Below are 21700 nucleotides of genomic sequence, written 5' to 3'. Positions count from 1 at the left end.
CACGTATGTTATTTTTAGGGTACAGATCTATTTTTACAATTTATAGAGTTTTTCTATTCAACTGAGCAGGCTTTATTAAATAACATGAATTAGTGCGACTTCTCCTACACCATTACGTTCCATAAATAGAAGTATATAACCAGTACCTGCATGGTATTCACAGTAGATCCCTTGGCGCCTGACTGTACCATCAGCTGCAAGTTGTTCTCTGGGAAGCGCCGGTGTAGACCTAGGGGCATACACACCTACAGGACACCAAGGAGTGAGACAGAATGATTATTTAATTGTCCACTGTTTAATTCACTGCTTCAGTGATACATAAAGGGACATAATCCTTTAAAAAAAAAAAAAAAATCATGCCTAGTAATACTAAAGCTGGTTATTCGATTTTGAAGTTAAAAGGAAGTGCATGAATGTTTACAACTGGACCATAAGGACTGACTGCTCATTGGCTGATAAGCAGATCTCACACTGCTTTATTATTGGATAATGACAAGTCTCACAAGCGTAGAACTTTGTAAACTAATACCTATATTACAAAATAATAATGAAAATATTTTATTATGTTTTATAATAAATATTATAAAATGTCCTTCAACTCAAAGCAACATGAAACCCATATTTTTCCTTTCATGGTTCAGATAGAGCATGCAATTTTAAAAAGCTTTCTAATTTACTTCTATAACTAGATTTGCATTGTTTATTGAAAAACAGGGATGTTCAAGAGCGTACTCGTATCTGGAACAGTTTGGCAACAGTTTTGCAAGAGCACTATTTCCTGCAATGTAGTGCTCCAGACACTTGCCCAGGTATCTCTTAAACAAAGAGCAAAGCAAAGCAAATATGATTAAAGAAGTAGTTTAGAAACGGCTTAAAAATGTTATGGTCTGTCTGTATCACAAAAGAAAATTTTTTGGTTTCATATCACTAACTTTTTTTCTGGTTAAGGGATTTTAATACAGCTGGTACACTTAAAAACATAAAATAAAGAATATATACTTTATCTAAGATAGAAAGTTTAAACCAACCCTTTATTATGTAATTTCTAGCAGCATTATTTTCCAACCAAATTAATATCACTGTCCTGCATAAAAGAATAAAACCCAATTAAAAAGTTTAATGGATGCAAACTGCCATCAAGCACTGACACCAGAGTTCCATGCCTGAAGGAACAGATATATAAAAAAAAATTAAAGATAAAATTATCATTTTCCGCAACCCTAATATCACTGGATGAATAGGATTTATAACAAAAATTGATGCCCTAAATAATATCAGGAGAATTGCATACCTGCAAAATCTCCTTAACATTTCCTTCACTTGATTAAACAGAAAGAAAAAAAAACTTTGACATAGTAGAATGGAGCTTTTGTTAAGTAGCAGTGGCCTTGTTTGGCTTAACTGGTCCATTTAGAAGCATCACCACTTCATTAGAGATTCCTTACCAAAATAAAAAAAAATTAAAAAAAAGGGGGGGTGGATTTCAACCATAAATTCCTGGCAATAAAAATGGCACACATCAAGTGTGTCCTTGGTCTTCTCTCCTCTTTACACTTTGTATTAGATATTTAAAGGGTAAATTTAAACCCCACAATATTATGTCATTAAAGTGAAGGTCAATTTTGATGAATTAGTGCCCGGTTTTTAATAATCCTATTAAAAACAAGGATACTTTAATTCATCAAAATTGACATTTCAAGCGTTTTCTTCAAAAACTTACCTTTTAATCCTGAAAGCTGCTCCATCGATTCCTCCGGCCGTCTGAAGCCGCTGCTTACATCAGAAATGACGAATCCGGCTTCCTCCAATCATGGCGTTCCCCCCAGGGGGATCATGGAATGAGGGAACGCCGTGATTGGATGAAGCAGGATCCGTCAGTTTGAAACCGCGAAGAGGACTCGTGACGGGTGGATGAAGCGCTGCAGCGGTTTTTAAGGATTAAAAGGTAAGTTTTTGAAGAAAACGCTTGAAATGTCAATTTTGATGAATTAAAGTGCCCTTGTTTTTAATAGGATTATTAAACACCGGGCACTAATTCGTCATAATTGACCTTCACTTTAAGTGTGGGTGGAAAATATGAAATAGCAGTTTGCCAAGAAAAAAATGGTTATTTGTATTTTGGACAATCTTTTTGAAAGGAATGTTTTTTTTATCCAACTTTATCTGGATTGTCTGTCAAAAAAAAAACTGTTCAACTACCTTTTTATTAGGAATTACAGCTACATGGGACAATTTTAGGAATAACATGAATTATTCTTTGACCTCTAAATCCCACTAAGTAGTTATATTTAGCCAATCACTTTCATGAATGTGTAAAATGGAACATTTGAAATGTTTTTCTTGCAAACCCCCCCCCCCCCCCCGTCTTAAGCAGAGTATTTCATATGCTGTACAGTTTTCAGTTTTTCTATTAAAGGGATGCTCGTGTGCTTAATAAACCTACTTTTTTTCTTGTCAAGTAAAGGATGCTTTGTACCTATACACCAATACTAATTTGAAGCAGTCTTATACTAAGAAAAAAAATATTATACAGTATACTTTGCAACATCCACTTGCTGCTAGTTATATTCTAAATCACTTTTCCCCGGCAATACACTGTATTTAGCATGCTTACCTATGCTCTGTCATATGCATACATATTGTATTGTCTGAGACTGCCCTCTAGTAATATATTGTAGGTAAGACTAGATAAGTTCCTAAAAAGGACACTCACTTTATTGATCTCGTTGCTATATAGGTTAACTTCCTCCTTGTACTTCAGATCCACCATGTTGAAATCTTTCTGATCTTTGTTTAGATGGGCATCCTGCCACTTTCCCTGGGCTTCTTCATCAGATGACGTTTGTGATAAACTGAATGCGGCTCTAACGGCCTGAAATGACAAATGTATCAATATTAAAAAGGGAAACAAGTGGAGATTTAGGTAATCATCTCTGCTTTTAGTAGAAGATGACCACTACTGAGTTTCAAGGCACTTAAAAAGCATCTACCTACAAACCAGGAAAACTAGAAAAAAGCTGGCGCCTTCATTTTTCGCTTGGCTCCTAGATTTTAAGTGGCCTGTACTGTTCTATTACTATTGGATACATCACCTATATCAGCAGGCTTTAAGGATCATTAAAGTAATATATAAACAGAAGACCATAGTACGCTTGACAGCAAACATTATGTTTAATTATTGCTGTAAAATGATAGAATTGCATCAATATTAATCACACATTTGTGATGCTATGTCTCCTGTGTGATCTATCTTGAATCCTATTTATTTATTTTTGACCTTATGAGTGTTTGCTGGCTAAGGTACTCTTGTTTTTTTCTTTTTTGATTCGATTTATTTTTCTGTACCTTCTGTAAGTATTTAAAACTGGTATTTTGTTTCTAAAATTTGCAATATTTTTCCAGCATGGATACACAAGTTGAAAAGCATGAAGTAAGCTTATCGTATCTTCATTGTTGTGGCCATTCAAAGTTATAAAAATACAGCTCCTGTGTAGCATGTTTCTTAGTCAGGAAAATACAGAAAACTGCAGTATGCAACAGTGTCCTGTGTATAATAAAGATGCCACTGATGCGCTCTAAATTAAGAATTAAAATCTAACAACTGCAGTTTGGAAGTATTTTAACATGTAACCCATTTTACTTGTGCACATAATTTACCAATAACGTGCTATAACTGTATTAGGTACCTTTCCTTGGTAGCCGGGAAAACTACAGCAACCATTCCTACATACATTTATAGTAGAAATACAGTAAAATAATGTAGATAAAAGAAGCAAATTTTCTACAAAGAGGAAATAGATTTTCATATAATAAATATAAATATAGCACTGTTACTAAACCAAGTCCTGAGATCAAGTTATGCCTTACCCGACCACCGCAGTGAGTGGAGCGTTCCACTATCTTGACTCTTTTGGAATTTGCATAAGGTCTCACCAGGATGTCTTCCACTCCTACAAGTGAAGAATTAATTTGCATTTACAAATGAAAAGTGAATGGGACATTAAACTCCAAACTGATCACTGTGTATATAGACAATTGCGAAATATATGCACTAAACAAAACAAAATTGGCCAAGGCCCAATATTTCTGTGAAAATCTGAACTATAACATATCTAACCCTAGAAAGTTTTTGAAAATCATAAATAACTTACAAACTCCCCCAATCCACTCCCAACCCTCCATTGTCAAAGTGAACAACCAAATCCTGCATCTTCCCTTAGAAGTGCCAAATGCCTTTAACAATTATTTTGTCGGTTGTTCCACCACCCCGATTGACAATCTAATAAATGACACACATCCTGAAACTACAAATGTGTATCAGGCCCCACTAAATTTGCAAAGTCCCAATATAGAGAAGTTACATTTTAGACCTGTACCTATCAATGTCATTAAGAAACACCTTAATAATCTAAAAATGAAAAACCAGTCTGGACCTGATCAAATCCCAGCAATGCTGTTGAAGCTTAGAGCGTCAGCAATTGCTAAACCTGTCACAACCAAAATTAACGAATCCTTGGTGTCTGGATACATACCCAAACTTTGGAAGACTACAAGAGTAGTGCCTATCCATAAAAGTGGTGACATTACTTTGGTTTCTAACTATCACCCAATATCACTGCTCCCAGTATTGTCAAAAATCTTAGAAAAAAGTGTCCATACGCAACTATGTGAGTATTACCAACAATCTAACTATCTGACCCCTGATCAATCAGGTTTTCGTCCGAATCACTCCACTACAACTGCCGTTCTAAAAGTTTGTAACGACATTCAAACTGGCATGGAACAAGGAGACCTAACTGGAGCTATTTTCCTTGATTTTGCAAAAGCCTTTGACACAGTAGACCACAACATTCTATTGCACAAACTAAAAAACTCAGGTATTGGTGATCGTCCACTAACCTGTTTTCGATCATATGTATCGGATCGATGACATATGTCTCCATTTCTGACAGCGACTCCCTCCCTCTCCCAGCCACCTGTGGTGTTCCCCAAGGTTCTATTCTAGGCCCCCTACTTTTCACATAATTTATAAATGATATACCTAATGTCTGCAAATCCTCAACTGTACACATGTACGCAGATGACACAGTAATCTATGCAAGCAAATCCGATCTACCGCAACTTGAGGCTGTGCTCCAAGACCAGTTCACAGAGGTAGAAAAGTGTTTTACAAAAAACAATCTCTTCCTAAATACTGACAAAACTGTCACAATGATCTTTGGAACTGTTCCTAAATTTCACAAATTACAAAAATTCCCATCTATGAATTAAAACAAAATCATATAGCACACTGACCACCGTCCACTTATTCAAATAATTGGGTATTTTGTTAGACCCCCAATCTATCTTTTGGCCTTCACATAGAAAAACTTGCATCTAAACTTTATCCAAAACTAGGTGCCCTGTACAGAAACAAATCCTGCCTAAGCACTACAGTAAAGGAAAAGATTGTACAGCAAATGCTGATGTCAATCATTGATTATGGGGATGTAGTATATGCACCTGCACCACAAACCCACCTTAATAAACTTAATACATTGTATAACTCGTTTTGCCGCTTTGTGCTACAATGTAATTACAGGACCCACCATTGTTACATGCTAAAAGAACTAAACTGGCTGTCATTGGAATCCAGACGCAGCCTCCATCTTTCCAGCCTTGTGTTTAAAGTGAAGGTCAACTTCACGCAACTGCCCCATGGCATTGGATAGACTTTGCAAAATGAGGGTGGGTTTAATTAATCAAATTTTTTATATTTCATTATTTTTTTTTAAAAATTACCCTTTGAGCGCTCCGACAATAAGCGCAGCTATCCCGCCCGGCATTTTGTCAAATTGATTGACAGATGAAGATTCTTAAAATAACGAATCCTTGTTTCCTCCCAGGCCATGACGTTTATGCAAAGGGGCTGAAACAATGCCGTGGGGCAGTTGCATGAAGTTGACCCTCTTAACTTGTGTACATGCTCAGTAGGATCTTGTTCCCCGGAAAGAGTGTATATAAAAAGATTGTGCAGAATTTGATAATGGAAGTAAATTGGAAAGCGTCTTAAAACTGCATGCTCCATCTGAATCATAAAAGTTTACTTGAGTGTACCTTTAAGTATAATTTTTACTTTATTGTCCATTTAAGGATCCCATCAACTCACAATCCTAATACTTTGCAAAACCTTTTGAAAGCTTTCTTAAAAAAAACAAAAGCAGGAAACCACGTTAAAACTCATAAGATGATTCAATGGCAAAATAATTGTTTTTCCTTCCTTTGTATACTTATAGCAAATACGTGTATGAAAAAGAAGAGCTGATGTTATTGGTTTTATAGTTTGTCTTTATCTTCTGTATTATCTGCATCTGTAGCGCCTTACAAATCAGATCCATTGAGGCTTCGTTCTTAAAAGCCCAAGAGGAAGCCACTGCTCAAGTGGAATGAGCCGTTATCCTCTCAGGAGGCTGTCGTCCAGCTGTCTCATAAGCTAAGCGGATGACACTCCTCAACAAGGATAGGGAAGTCGTAGTAGCCTTTTGCCCCTTACGCTTCCCCGTATAGATGACAAACAAAGAGGAAGATTGTCTGAATTCCTTAGTAGCCTGAAGATAGAACTTCAAGGCACGAACCACATCTAGATTGTGAAGCAAACGTTCCTTCGCTGAAGAGGGATTAAGACACAAGGAAGGAACAACAATTTCTTTATTAATGTTACGATTCGACACCACCTTACGGAGGAACCCTAGTTTAGTGCGTAAACCTGCCTTATCAGCATGAAAAACCAGATAAGGGGGATCAAATTGCAAAGCAGAAATCTCAGAAACTCTGCATGCAGAGGCAATAGCCAACAAAAAAAGAACCTTCCAAGATAACAAATTAATGTCACCCGTAGGCTCAAAACGGAGCCTGCTGCACAACACGAAGAACAAGATTGAGGCTCCAAGGCGGAGCCCCAGATCTAAACACGGGTCTGATCCTAGCCAGAGCCTTAACAAAGGACTGCAAATCCGGAAGCTCAGCCAATCTTTTGTGCAATAACACCGACAGGGCCAATATCTGTCCCTTCAGGGAACTAGCAGATGGGCCCTTCTCCAGTCCATCCTGGAGAAAAGCCAAAATTCTGGCAACCTTAACCTTATGCCAGGAAAAGCCACGCTCTTCACACCAGTACAAGCAAGTCCTCCACACTTTATGGTAGATACGACGAGTAACTGGCTTACAAGCTTGAACCAGAGTGTCTATAACACTTTCAGAGAACCCTCTTTTGGCCAAGACTAAGCGTTCAACCTCCATGCAGTCAGCCTCAGAGAATCTAGAGTATAATGAATGAATGGACCCTGTATCAGCAGATCTCTGCGACAAGGTAATTTCCACTGAGAAGATGAGGACATCCCCACGAGATCCGCAAACCACTTCCTCGCAATACCTCGTGTTCTGGCAACGACTAGAAGAACCCCCAGAACCTTTGTAAATATCCTTGGAGCAGTAGCTAGGCCAAAAGGAAGAGCTATGAACTGGAAGTGATGATCCAGAAAAGCAAACCTCAAGAACTCAAAATGTTCCTTGTGTATCGGTACGGGAAGGTATGCATCCTTCAGGTCTATTGTGGTCATAAACTGTCCTTCCTGAACCAGAGGTAGGATTGACCATATGGTCTCCATCTTGAAAGAGGGAACACTCAGAAACTTGTTTAGGCACTTTAGGTCCAGAATTGGACAAAAAGTTCCCTCCTTTGGAACCACGAAAAGGTTTGAATTAAACCCCAAACCTCTTTCTGCTGTAGGTACTGGGACAATTACTCCTAGAGAGTAAAGATCCCGTACGCAACCTAAGACAGCAGCCCTCTTTTCTGGTCTTTTTGAAAGACAAGAGTGTAGGAATCTGCCCCTGGGCAGATGAGACTTGAATCCTATCCTATATCCTTGAGATACAACCTCCAGAACCCAAGGATCCTGTACATCCTGAAACCAAGAGTCTGAAAAAAAAGAGACAGTCTGCCCCCTAATCAATCCGATCACTGATCGGGGACTGCCCCTTCATGCCGATTTGTTCTCAGTGGGCTTCTTAGTCTGACTTATTCCAGGAGTGAGCCGGCTTCCAAGTACTCTTGGGCTGCTCGGACTTGGAAGAGGACTGCTGTCGTTGCGACTTCTTATTATTATTATTATCCTGCGGTAGGAAGTATTCCTCTATATCTCCCGGCTCTGAACATGTTTTACTTTGGCCTTCCCATGTGAGTTGGAGGTGGCATGGGAATCCCCATCTATACGATATGTTGTTCATCCGTAGTAGGGTGGTTAGGGAGGCAAATACCCTTCTGCGCTGTAAAGTACTTTGGGAGACGTCTGCAGAAATAGATAAGGTTGATCCCTGAAAGTTGATTGGTGAGACACTTCTAGCCCGTTTAATGATATCTTCTTTCTGTTGAAAATCTTGAAATCTAATGATCACGTCTCAGGTTGGTTGACCTTCTTTAGGCCTAGGTCTCAGGGCCCTGTGATGTCTGTCCATGATGATTGGAGTGGTGTACGTCAGGCCTTTCAATTGTTTAAATAAATCTTGTAGATAAGAGTAGAGGTTATCTGTAGTTATAGCCTCAGGGATTCCCCTGAATCTTACATTTTGCCTTCTACTACTGTTTTCGATATCTTCCAGCTTGTCCTGGAGATGAGAAATAACTGTTTTGCGCTTGCATATTTTGGAGGAGATTCGCAATATCTGATTGATGGGATTTAGATTCTTCCTCCAGGTATACTACTCTATCCCCAATTTTGTGCATTTATTTACGGAGTTCCGAGATTTCTTCTTTGATGCAAGATTAGGTTTGTGAAATCTTGCTTTGAAGGGATAGAGTCCAAGAAGGTTTTAGAGATCTGTATATTATAAGGAGTAGTAGATTCTGTAGGTGAGAACGATCATGGTGTAGGTTCCTCAGGATCTTGGGCCTCTGTTTGAGATGTTGGTGTTTAAAGAGGCTTAAAAAAGTTGTTCGGTGAGGTGGATGAATTGTGCAAGGTTTTAGGTGTTTTGTCCAGGGTTTTAGGTGTTTTTAGGAGACATATTTGAAGAGATTTGTTTTGCTTTGCAGGAATTAATATTGCAAAATCTGCTCTGCCCAATATAGGGTTGATGATGCTAAGTTTGAGTGTTTGCATAAATCCCACTTGTGCTATCTATAATAAGCACCCTTTAGTTGTGCACTATATGGTGGTAGAAGTGATAGAACGTCCTGGGCTGCTGTAAAAACCTTATAAAGCCTTCCTGCGGTTGTAAAGTATAAGCTGCATATACATATATTGATCAGTGCGCAGGATGGCTATGATAAATGAGCTAGGTCCCCATCTGGGTTGTGCTATATATCAATATAGGCCATGTATGTGAAGCATATTATAGATGGGTGCCTGTTAAGCTTTAAGCAAAGTGGATATGTACCTGGGAGGGTTATTGTGTGCAGGGTGCTATTGTCCCTACCTCCATAGATGGTTTGTTCCTCTTTTCAGTGGTCACACAAACAGAAGCCGCAATGATGTAGGCCTGTTTGAAGCCGGGGCCTGGATTTTTGGCCATGATCCGACAACGTGGAGGGTATTGTGAGGTGATGCGGCTGATGATTGGTATACTCACAGAGCGGGTTAATCTCTGCCTGTGTGTATGGCCGTATTCTGTGTTAAACATTTAATATCGGAGCGAGGCCAAGTAGGCCTCTCAGGAGCCGGGGCCTAAATTTGGTGCCGTGACGCAGCCGCATCTGGATGTTGCGATCGCCGGATGCTAGCGCTTCCACTCCAAGTTCTGTGTTTGTAGCCCTTTCAGGGCATATTGTGAGTCACTTGTGGGTGTTGAGAGCTGGTCTTTTAAGCTTAGGAAGCCAGTATTACTAGGGCAGCCTTGGGAGCTCACTCAGAGTGCAGCCATTCCATCGACAGCTGGCTCCTCCCAAAGTTTCCATTTTTTTTATCCATAGGCTCTCTAAAAGAAGAACTATCCTCCAGAGAGATAGTAGTATGCTTAGCCAGCGTGGAGATAGCACCATCCACCTTTGGGATGGAGCCCCACAAATCTAATTGAGAGTCAGGGACCCAGAATCATTTTTTAAAAGTAGACGAGGAGGAAAAAGTAGTAACTACTCTTTCCCATTCGTTACGAATAATGTTCGCCATCTTAACTGGCACATGAAAAGTCAGAGGGACCTTCCTATCTTCATAAACCCTGTCTAATTTAGGGATCTTAGGCTCCTCAGGGAGTGTAGCCTCTGGAACCTCTAGAGTAGACAGAACCTCCTTTTAAAAAAAAAAACACAGATGCTCAATTTTAAATCTATAGGAGTGTTCCTCCGCTGAAGTAACTGAAGTCTCCGACTCAGAAAGTTCACCCTCTGAAGCTAGATAGCTGGGATATAGTAGATTAAATATTTAGATGACTCTAGGTCAGGAGAACTATGTTTAACCTTTCTCTTGCGTTTGTTAGAGAGAGGTAAGGCACTCAGGGCCGCAGACACCGCCGATTGTAACTGGGCGGTAAAGTCCGCTGGAAAAAGCCCCTCCAGATGGAGGATTAGTTGAGCAGTGGGGAACTGCATGTGGAGCGGGTAATGTAGAAAGGGTAGTATGAGTATCAGCAGGCTTGTCTCCCTTCTTAAGACTTTAGAACAGTGTTTAGGCAAATGGAACAAAATTGAGCAGGCGGGCACCACAGCCTCCTCACAATATAAACAGGAAATATTAATCAGTACAGAAGGAGCGGAACCTTCTAATGTAGTATCAGAGTCCTCCATAGCTTTGTATATACCCACAGAAGGACAAAAAAGAAACGCTTTTATTTAAAAAACGGCACCTTAATACTCCCAATGGCTGGGGCACTCACCACCTCCTAGACCCAGACAGCTAACAGTGAAAACACTCTCCTCAGGAGTAATGTCTGAAGCAGGATCTTAGGAAATGAAAGACTGCACCCAATCACGTGGTACGTAAGACAGGACTTCCCCTGCTATGAAAAAGGGCACCAAGCTATTATGAGCTGCGCAACACTTCATAAACCAAAAACCTGTTTGTTCCAAGCTAAAAAACACACAGTCTATGAGCCCAAAAAAAAAAAAAAAAAAAAAAAACTCACATTAAGCAGATAGAAATCCCCAAACTGTTCAAATAATCTCCCTGAAGGAGAAATTAAACTTTGATCCTATCGAGGTATAAAGGAGCCACACTGTGACCCTGTATAGAGTTTTAAAAATTGAATATATAAAAAACAGTCTTACCCTCGAGGACAGTGACGTACAGTGACATCAGAGGCTGGTGAGGCACTGGCTATGATATGGCTGAGAAACTCCTATATGAACACAATATAGGTATCTTAAATTTACGATTAAATTAACAGGTTGCACAATGACAATTAGCCTTCGTTTTTACTCATTCAGCGCAAATGAAAAAATATAGTGCATGGTCTAGTGCAGAACTTTTTTCACTTTCTGTGAAGAGATTGAAACTTTTTCTGCAGGTCACTTTGAAATTAAATTAAGTTGTAAAATTAGGCAGTTACACTAATGCAGTGTTTCTCAACCTGGGCCCTCAAGTAACAGGCCAGGTTTTCATTATAGCTGAACTAGAACACAGGTGAGCGGAATATTTCACCTGTGTTCTAGTTCAGCTATGATGAAAACCTGGCCTGTTTGGGGTACTTGAGGACCGTCGAGAAACACTCAAAGCACCAGCTCATCTACAATATGTTGATTACCTGGAGAATAATGCAGTTTTTAAAGTTTTATACACAGGGATGACACTAAAGTATGAAGTATGTATAAGCAATCCAGTATTTTTCAGTAAAAATGTAATTCACCACTTTCGCCATTACATGGTGATGTTGGACTTGGAGTGAGTTGGAGGCTTGAGGGTGTAAGCCTCCAACTCACTCCAAGTCTAAGAAAATGTAAAAAAAAGATATACTGGAACATTGTGGTATAAGTGCATAAGTGGCACTGCAGTAGTTGCTGCCTTATGTAAGGTGCCCAGGTCTGAATGAAAACTCAACATAAGTGCCATAAAATTGCCATTATCATTTTTTTTCCTTTTTTTTTTTCTTGGACTTGGAGTGAGTTGGAGTCTTGAGGCACACACAGGGGACACACAAGGAAACACACAGACATACACACAGTGACACACACACACAGGGGGCACATAATTTGACATGCAAACATACACACAGTGAAACACACACACAGGGGGCACACAAAGACATACACAGTGACACACACACACAGGGGGCATTCAAGGACACACACAAACATACACACAGTGACACACACACATAAGAGGGCACACAAGGACACACACAGTGACACACACACAAGGACACACACAAACATACACACAGTGACACACAGGGGGCACACAAGGACACAGTGACACACACACACAAGGACACACACAAACATACACACAGTGACACACAGGAGGGCACAAAAGGACACACAACATACACACAGTGACACACAAGAGGGCACAAAAGGACACACACACAAACATATACACAGTGACACACAAGGACACACACAAACATACACACAGTGACACACAGGAGGGCACAAAATGACACAAACATACACACAGTGACACACAGGAAGGCAGAGTGACACACACACAGAAGGGCACACAGGGACACACAAAAATACACATAATGGCACACACATACAGTGACACATACACACAGGAGGGCACACAAGGACCCACACAAACATACAAACAGTGACACACACACACAGGAGGGCACACAAGGACATACACAGTGACACACACACTGGAGGGCACACAAGGACATACACAAAGAAGGGCACACAAGGACACACACAAACATACACACAGTGACACACACACACAGGAGGGCACACAAGGACACACAAACATACACACAGTCACACACACACACACACAGGAGGGCACACAAGGACACACACAAACATACACACAGTCACACACAGGAGGGCACACAAGGACACACACAGAGGAGGGCACACAAGAACACACACAAACATACACATAGTGACACACACACACTGTGACACATACACACAGGAGGGCACACAAACACACACACACACAATCATAGACACAGTGACAAACACAGGAGAGCACACAAGGACACACACAAACATACAGTGACACAAACACACAGGGGGTACACAAGGAGGTGCAAACAATTTTTTGGCCCCCCCTTAAGACACCTGCAAAGACCCCACATCACTCTGTAAAGAGTCCTGCAAATACAAAGTAAAGCTTTGACAAATAAACCCCTTATCTGCAGTTCATGAAAAAGTCTCATTTGCATCCTTTATTCCCTAACACAGCATTTCAAGTGCTATAATGTTATGTTTAGAGCCCTGGGCCCTGCCATAGAACTGCCATATTTGCAAACACAAATTGACACTCCGAAAAAAAAATTCTTACCTCCTCTAATTGACAATTAGCCATTCCACTGTCTGACACTGAAGCCCATGCTCACACTGTTTGCAGCTCATCTTGTTTGTTGGGCTGACCAGTGCTCTTCAGTGCCATCTGCTGGCTGCCATCATTAAAATGTCCAGCATTTAAAAAAATAAAATAAAAAAAAAGCTTTTAACTGTTGTGCTCTGGCAGGTGGAGAGAAGGCACCCCGGGCAGATGGAAACAGCCACATCAGACTCTGTCTAGTGTCTTCACTGTAAATATGACTAAGTCTGATGATCCCTTTGCAGCTATTCCCAGATTGGATCAGTCACTCTAAAATGTTGAAAAGCTCAAACCTGCTCTGTCTCATTTTTTGTTAGCAGCAGATGCGGTAATTCATTCATCCTAGCTATCTGTAATTCTGTATTAACTTAATACAGATAGCTAGGATGAATGAATTACCGCATCTGCTGCTAACAAAAAATGAGACAGAGCAAGTTTTTCAACTTTGTGACTGATGCAATCGCAGCTGGTGCCAATGCAAGTTGCAAAGCACAAGAGTCCTGTACTTACAGACATTTACAGGTGTCCTGCTGTCCACAGTCCTCCAGGTCCCTGGTTCAGGGCAGTCAGTCAGACGTCACTGCTCTCCCCTCCAGCTCCTTGCGGCTCGCTCTGGATCACAGACACACAGAAGTCTTCAAGACAGTCACAGTGTGACAGTGACAGCAGGGACAGTGTGACAGACTGTGAGCTTAGTCGTGACTGCACGTGGCTGGCTCTCAATCTCTACAGCACACGCAGCAGCAGCAGCTCCCTCCTTACACAGTCTGCTCTTCTCGCGCGTGTGACGTCACTCACTCAGCCCGTCGAGTCAGTCAGCCCAAGAACAGCAGGCCAGGCAGGCACGCCTCCCTTGCAGCGCTGATGCTGCTGATTGGAGGAAATGTAGCTCCATAATATAGAGGCGGTTTTGAGAACCGCCTCTATTGGAGAGTGTATGGGGCCCGGAGAGCCACCACTGGGTGGCGCTTAGCTTAAAGTGAGGTAAACATGTTTCAGCATCCACAGGTTGCGCAATAATGAAGGGCAGCGGTATGGCTGACTGCCTCCTTATTGCGCAAAATGGATGTGTGTTCTGGAATCACAGCAACGGTTAGCGCCAGTGGGGGGTGCGTAGGGTGGGGGCGTGGCCACAAAAAAAAAAGAAGTAAAAAATATATTTTTTTATTTATTATTCTGAAATAAAAACTTCTTTTCTCTGATTGGACAGGGGAGGCAGTGCCTCCCCTGCCTCCTATCACTGCACGTCACTGCTCGAGGATCCATGCTGTGGAACAGGCACAGCCTCTCAAGTGTGACAGGCTTACAGCAACGCTTCTGACATGGACTTGAGTGTGTAGCAGCAAACAGTAAAACTAGTCAACACTGATTGCTCAGGCGCTGTTAGCGACAGTCTGTATGGGTTTGCAGAAAAACATTTCTCCAAACTCTAACTTTCATCAATACTTTCACTGAGAGGTTGACATGATTACTTAAAACTCCAGTCCTTTCTCAAAGGGAACATACCCATTACAGGACTATCCAAATCTTCTGACACTTATCTGCCACCTCCTATAGTGACAAAAGGCAAAGAATGATTGGGGTATAGGGGAAGTGGGCAGGATATTTAAGCCTTTGGCTGGGGTGTCTTTGCCTCCTCCTGGTGGCCAGGTGTTGTGTATCCCAACAGTAAGGAATTAAGTCATGGGCTCTCCCTGTCTTATGGAAGGAAATTAGCATATGAACCTCCTAGGTTTAGCTTTCAACTAAGAATACCAAGAGAACAAAGCAAAATTGGTCATAAAAGTAAAAATTGGAAAGTGATTTAAAATGACATGCCCTATTTGAATCATGAAAAATTTTTATGGGACTTGACTGTCCCTTTTTAACGTATTAAAAACAGGAGAACTGTTTTGAGTAGCTGGAGGCACTAGGAAAATACAAGAATATGGTGATTAATTTATGTTGTCCTGCCCTTAAAATAGCAAAAACAAAATTTATGCTTAGCAGATAAATTCCTTTCTTTCCTGGCAGGGAGAGTCCATGACTTCATTCATTACTGTTGGGAATATCAACACCTGACCACCAGGAGGAGGCAAAGACACCCCAGCCAATGGTTATAAATATCCCTCCCACTTCCCCTATCCCCCCAGTCATTTGGCCAAGGGAACAAGAAAAGGCAGGAGAAACATTAGGGTATAGAGGTGCCAAAAGAAAAAATAAAGGGAACGTGGACGTTCCCTGCCAGGAAAGAAAGGAATTTATCTGGTAAACATAAATGTTGTTTTCTTTCCAAAGGCAGGGAGAGTCCACAACTTCATTCATTACTTTTGGGAACCAATACCCAAGCTCCAAAGGATGCTGAATGGATAAAAAGGGAGGGCAAAAAAGTAAAGGCAGATCCTAATCTAAGGGCACCACAGCCTGTAACACTTTTCTCCCAAAAGCTGCTTCCGCTGAAGCAAAAACATCAAATTTATAGAATTTTGAAAAAGTATGATCCACAGAAGCTTCATTCTTGAAAGTCCAGGAAGAAGAAACTGCTCTAGTGGAATGAGCCATTATACTCTCAGGAGGCTGTTGTCCAGCCGTCTCATAAGCCAAACGGATGATACTTCTCAGCCAGAAAGATAAAGAAGTCACAGTGGCCTTCTGACCCCTGCGCTTACCAGAGTATAAACACAAACAAGGACAGGATTGCCTGAAATCCTTAGTAGCCTGAAGATAGCATTTTAAGGCACGTACAACTAGATTGTGGAGCAAACGTTCCTACGAGGAAGAAGGAAGGATTAGGACAAAGGGAAGGAACAACAATTTCCTGATTGATATTGCGATTCAAGACTACCTTAGGTAGGAAACCTAACTTAGTACGTAAAACCACCTTATCGGCATGAAAAATAAGGTAAGGTGGATCACACTGTAAAGCAGAAAGCTCAGAAACTCGACGAGCCGAAGAAATAGCTAACAAAAACAAAACCTTCCGGGATAGACGTTTAAGTTCAACAGAATGCATAGGCTCAAACGGAGCCTGCTGCAAAACTCGAAGAACCAGGTTGAGACTCCAAAGAGGAGCAACAGGTTAAAATACAAGCCTGATCCTAGCCAGAGCCTGAACAAAAGACTGCACGTCCGAAAGGTCCGCTAATCTCTTGTGCATTAAGACTGACAGGGCTGAGATCTGACCCTTCAGAGAACTGGCGGATAAACCCTTCTCCAAGCCATCTTGGAGAAAGGACAGAAATCGGGTAACCTTCACCTTGTGCCATGGAAGACTGCGTTCCTCACACCAATGAAGGGAAGTACGCCATACCTTGTGGTAAATACGGCGAGTGACCAGCTTGCAAGCCAGGATCAAAGTGTCTATCACACTATCCGAAAAAACTCTCTTGGATAAGACTATATGTTCAATTGCCAAGCAGTCAGTCTTAGCGAATCGTTATTTTGATGTAGGAAAGGACCCTGAGTCAGAAGGTCTGCACGACAAGGTAACCTCCATGGAGGGGAGGAGGACATTCTGATTAGGTCCGCAAACCAAGTCCTTCATGGCCATGAAGGTGCTATTAGTATCACCGGAGCCTGCATGATGTGGGCTACTACTCGAGGGAGAAGGGCCAATGGAGAAAAAAGATAAATGAGATTGAACCTCCATGAAACCACTAATGCGTCTACCAATTCTGCTTGAGGATCCCTCGATCTCGACCCATATATAGGTAGCTTGGTATTAAGACGAGAAGCCATGAGGTATATCTGCGGAACCCCTCCCCCCATCTGAGAGTCATCTCAGAGAACACCTTGGGGTGGAGAGCCCACTCCCGGGTGAAAAGTTTCTCTGCTGAGGAAGTCAGCTTCCCAGTTGTCCACCCCCGGGATGTGAATCGCGCAAAGACGACAGTTGTGAGATTCCACCCATTAGAGAATTTGAGATACTTCTGTCATTGCTAGGGAACTTGTTGTTCCTCCCTGGTGGTTGATGTAAGCCACCAAGGTTATATTGTCTGATTGGAATCTTATATAACGGGCAGAACAGAGCTGGGGCCATGCCCTTAAAGCATTGTGAATCGTCCAAAGCTCCAAGATATTGATCGGAAGAGAGGATTCTTCTCGGGACCACATCCCATGAGCCCTCTTGGGACCCCAGACTTCTCACCAGCCTGAGAGGAACGGCATCCTTAGTCACAATTTCCCAGGATGATCTCAAGAAGCACGTACCTAGGGCCAGGTGATCTTGACAGAGTCACCAAGAGAGGGAGAGAGTCTCTCGTCAGATTGTCCAGAACAATTTGTTGAGACAGGTTTAGGTGACCTCCGTTCCACTGCCTCAACATGCATAGTTGTAGAAGTCTGAGATGGAATCGAGCAAAAGGAATAAACATGAGACCAATTCGCTCCATGCACTGTGCCACCGAAGGATTTAGCGTGGTCTGAAGGGATAGACATACTGCCACCAGCTTGGAACATCTCTGATCTGTCAGAAAGATCTTCATGGATAATGAGTCGATGATAGTTCAGAGAAAAACAACCCTGGTACTGGGGAACTGTGAACTCTTTTCTAGATTTATCTTCCATCTGTGAGTTTGGAGAAAACACAGAAGAGACTCCGTCTGATATCTTGCCAAAGGAAAAGATGGAGCTTGAACCAAGATATCATCCAAGTACGGGGCTACAGCGATACCCTGAAACCTGGCCACTGTTAGGAGAGCTCCCAGAACCTTTGTGAAATTTCTGGGAGCAGTAGCTAAGCCAAATGGCAAGGCTGTGAACTGGAAATGTTGGTCCAGGAATGCAAATCTCAGAAACTGAAAATTATCCTTGTAGATCGGGACATGAAGGAATGTGGTCATGAACTGTCCCTCTTGGATCAAGGGAAGGATGGACCTGATAGTCTCCATTTTGAAAGAGGGGACCCTGAGAAACTTGAGACGTTTAAAGTCTAGAATAGGGCGATAAGTTCACTCCTTTTTGGGAACTACAAAGAGGTTTGAGTAAAACCCCTGACCCCTTTCTGATGAGGCCACCTGGATGATTACTCCCAAGGAGAGGAGATCCCGAATGCAGTCTAAAAAGGCTGCTCTTTTCTCTGGTCTTGAAGATAATCTTGAGAGAGAAGAAATCTGCCCCTTGGGGGACGAGATTTGAACCCTATCTTGTAACCCTGAGAAACGTCTAATACCCAGGGATCCTGAACGTCTTGGACCCAAGCCTCTAGGAAAAAAGAAAGTCTGTCCCCTACTCGATCCGGTCCCGTGTCGGGGGCCGGCCCTTCATGCAGATTTGTTATCTGTAGTCTTCTTGGCCTGTTTGGACTTGTTCCAGGACTGGTTGGGCTTCCAAGTACTTTTGGACTGTTTTTAGTTTTGTCTGAACAAAAGGGACTAAAGATTAGAGGATTGCCGACCCTTAGTTCTAACAAAGAATCAGACCAGTAGGCAGCAGCACCTTTCATAGATAGCCTTCCAACTTCCTGTCTATGGGATCTCTAAAAGAGGAGCTATCCTCTAGAGGGATAGTAGTACACTTGGCGAGAGTAGAAATGTCCCCATCTACCTTAGGGATAGAGTTCCATCACTCTAAATGTGATTCAGGGACCAGAAACAGCTTCTTTAAAAAGGTAGAAGGGGAGAAAGGAGTTCCAATCTTTTCCCATTCTCTTGAAATAATTTTCGCCATTCATACGGGTACCAGAAAGGTTTCAGGAACCTTCTTCTCCTCAGACCCTATCTAATTTAGGGATAATAGGTTCTCCAGGAAGCTTAGCATCCCAAACCTCTAGGGTAGACAATACTTCCTTCAAAAGAAAGCAAAGGTGTTCAACCTTAAACCTAAAATTTGGTTCCTCAGGAGTAGGAGGTTTAATTTCAGATACCTCTGACTACGAAAGTTCACTTTCAGATGCAACCAAGGTTAGATCATCCTCACAAACTGGTGTTAACCCCCAAGTCAGTAGAACTATACTTAAAGGGACACTGAACCCAATTTTTTTCTTTTGTGATTCAGAAAAAGCATGCAATTTTAAGCAACTTTCTAATTTACTCCACCTCCTATTATCAATTTTTCTTCGTTCACTTGCTATCTTTATTTTAAAAAGAAGGCATCTAAGCTTCTTTTTTGCTTCAGCACTTTATTGGTGGATGAATTTATCCACCAATAAGCAAGAATAACCCAGGTTATTCACCAAAAATGGGCCGGCATCTAAACTTACATTCTTGCATTTCAAATAAAGATACCAAGAGAAGGAAGAAAATTTGATAATAGGAGTAAATTAGAAAGTTGCTTAAAATTGCATGCTCTATCTGAATCACGAAAGAAAAAATTTTGGGTTCAGTGTCCCTTTAACCTTTCTCTTACATTTTCCAGAGATAAGCAAAGCATTTAATGCAGCTGATACCGCAGATTGAAGCTGTGAAGTAAAATCTGCTGGCAAAAAATTATCTCCAGCCAGAGATAAAGGAGCGCCGCGGGGCACTGTCTGTGTCATAGGGTTAAAAGGGGACTGCGGGTGCAGCAGAGGCATCTTACAGACAACGGTGTCCTGAGAGGTAGAAGGCTCAGAGCGCATAAAAGTACCAGGGGATCAACTAGATTTAGACCCCTTCTTGGTCTTTAACACAGAATATAAGCAAACAGAACAGAATTGTGCAGGTGGGCAAACCATATAGTCTCCTCACAATATAAACATGCATTTGTAACAGTGATCGCTGAAACAGAACCCTCTGAGGGGTTAATATCAGAATCCTCCATAGCGGGTATAGGGCCTCAATATCGTGCAAAAAAATAAAAATTAAAGTTTATAGCGTGGCACCTCTACCCTTAGCCTTGGCTGAGGTAATCACCATCTCCTAGCTAGACAAGTGTGACCAGAATGAAGTCGGATCTCTCCCAATGCCTGCAGCAAACACTGTGTGCTGGTCGCTACGCAGGAGCAAACTTCCGACCAGACTCGGTGAAAAACTGCGCCCTTGAAAAATGGTGCGCATCTAGAGACCGCCCTCAGCTAGAAAAGAAACCGCGCAAAGCTGAATATCACCTGCATAGCGGTATAATGGCCCCAGTAGGAAATTCTTCCCAAACTGTCCTGCAATGTCTATCTGCTTCCTTATGAGCCCCCAAAAAAAACCTCACACACGTGCGCCAGTTGGCAAGAGGCTAAGCAACACACATAGATTGTCCCCAACTGCTCAGGAAAATAACCTTCTATTATAAAAAGGTATTAAAGTGTCCCCATATCATAAAGAGAAATAAAAAAAAGTATCACACTGAACTGTTTACTTAAATGCCCCAATAACCTCAGGGAATTTGCAGCTCTACTAGGCATAATCCCTACAAGTTATATAAAGGACTTACCCTCCAGGATCAACGCTGTGGAGCAGGCACAGCGTCTCAAGGTCTGACAGTCTCACCAAACACATCTGACAGAGACCTGAAGAGAAGGGGGGAAACAGTGTAAAGCGTTAACACGGATTTCCCAGGAGGAGATAGCTTTAAATCTAGATAGTGGTCAGAGATCGTTCCCTGCAACATCTAGACCCGGCTTTCACCACAACTCTCATTGAGAGGATTACATGGTTAATCTAACACCCCAGTCCACACTTGAAGGGAAAATACCCATTAATAGACTACAATTTTCTTCTAACACTTCTCTGCCATCCTCCTATAGTGATGAAAGGCAAATAACGACTGGAGGATAGGGGGAAGTGGGAGCGATATTTATAGCCTTTGGCTGGGGTGTCTTTGCCTCCTCCTGGTGGCCAGGTGTTGATATTCCCAACAGTAACGAATGAAGTCGTGGACTCTCCCTGCCTTTGGAAAGAAATATTCTTAAACTGTGCTCTAATGGCACTTTGAAGGAAAGACGACGCATAAAAACAAACCATAAAAACAACATACGACTTTAATTTGTTTAAAAACCTGCAAGCAAAGCTGTCTGATGGACCAACTGACCTAAACACACAATGAACATGGTTTGTCTCCTCAATCATCCAATATCACCACTTGCTTAAGCCTCAGAAATTTACCTAGGATACTGGAAATAAGCCTTGCAAATATAAACCAATTAACAGATCAAGAAGTAGAACAGCATATTCTTAAGGAGATCCCTTGTATTATTAAATAAATATATATTTTTTATTTATTTATATTACCTGTTTAGTGCATAGTATTATTTAAAGGGACACTAAACTCAAAATTAAACTCCAATGATTTAGACAGAGAATGCAGTTTTAAACAACTTTCCAATTTACTTTGTTTTCTTGATATCGTTT

The 21700-nt window shown here is 41.5% G+C and overlaps 1 protein-coding gene across 1 annotated transcript in view; it reads right to left on the bottom strand.

Moving 5' to 3' along the window:
* Positions 1-21700, bottom strand: part of POLR1A (RNA polymerase I subunit A) — a 364344-nt gene that overhangs the window by 283479 nt on the left and 59165 nt on the right. Inside the window, 3 exon segments of the mRNA XM_053704267.1 lie at positions 147-245; positions 2714-2872; positions 3868-3950. Coding sequence (XP_053560242.1) covers positions 147-245; positions 2714-2872; positions 3868-3950 — 341 coding nt within the window.

The sequence above is a fragment of the Bombina bombina genome, chromosome 2 (assembly GCF_027579735.1).
Source record: "Bombina bombina isolate aBomBom1 chromosome 2, aBomBom1.pri, whole genome shotgun sequence".
Taxonomy (NCBI): domain Eukaryota; kingdom Metazoa; phylum Chordata; class Amphibia; order Anura; family Bombinatoridae; genus Bombina; species Bombina bombina.
Note: the sequence above shows the minus strand (reverse complement) of the source record. Positions and strands in the feature narration are given on the sequence as shown.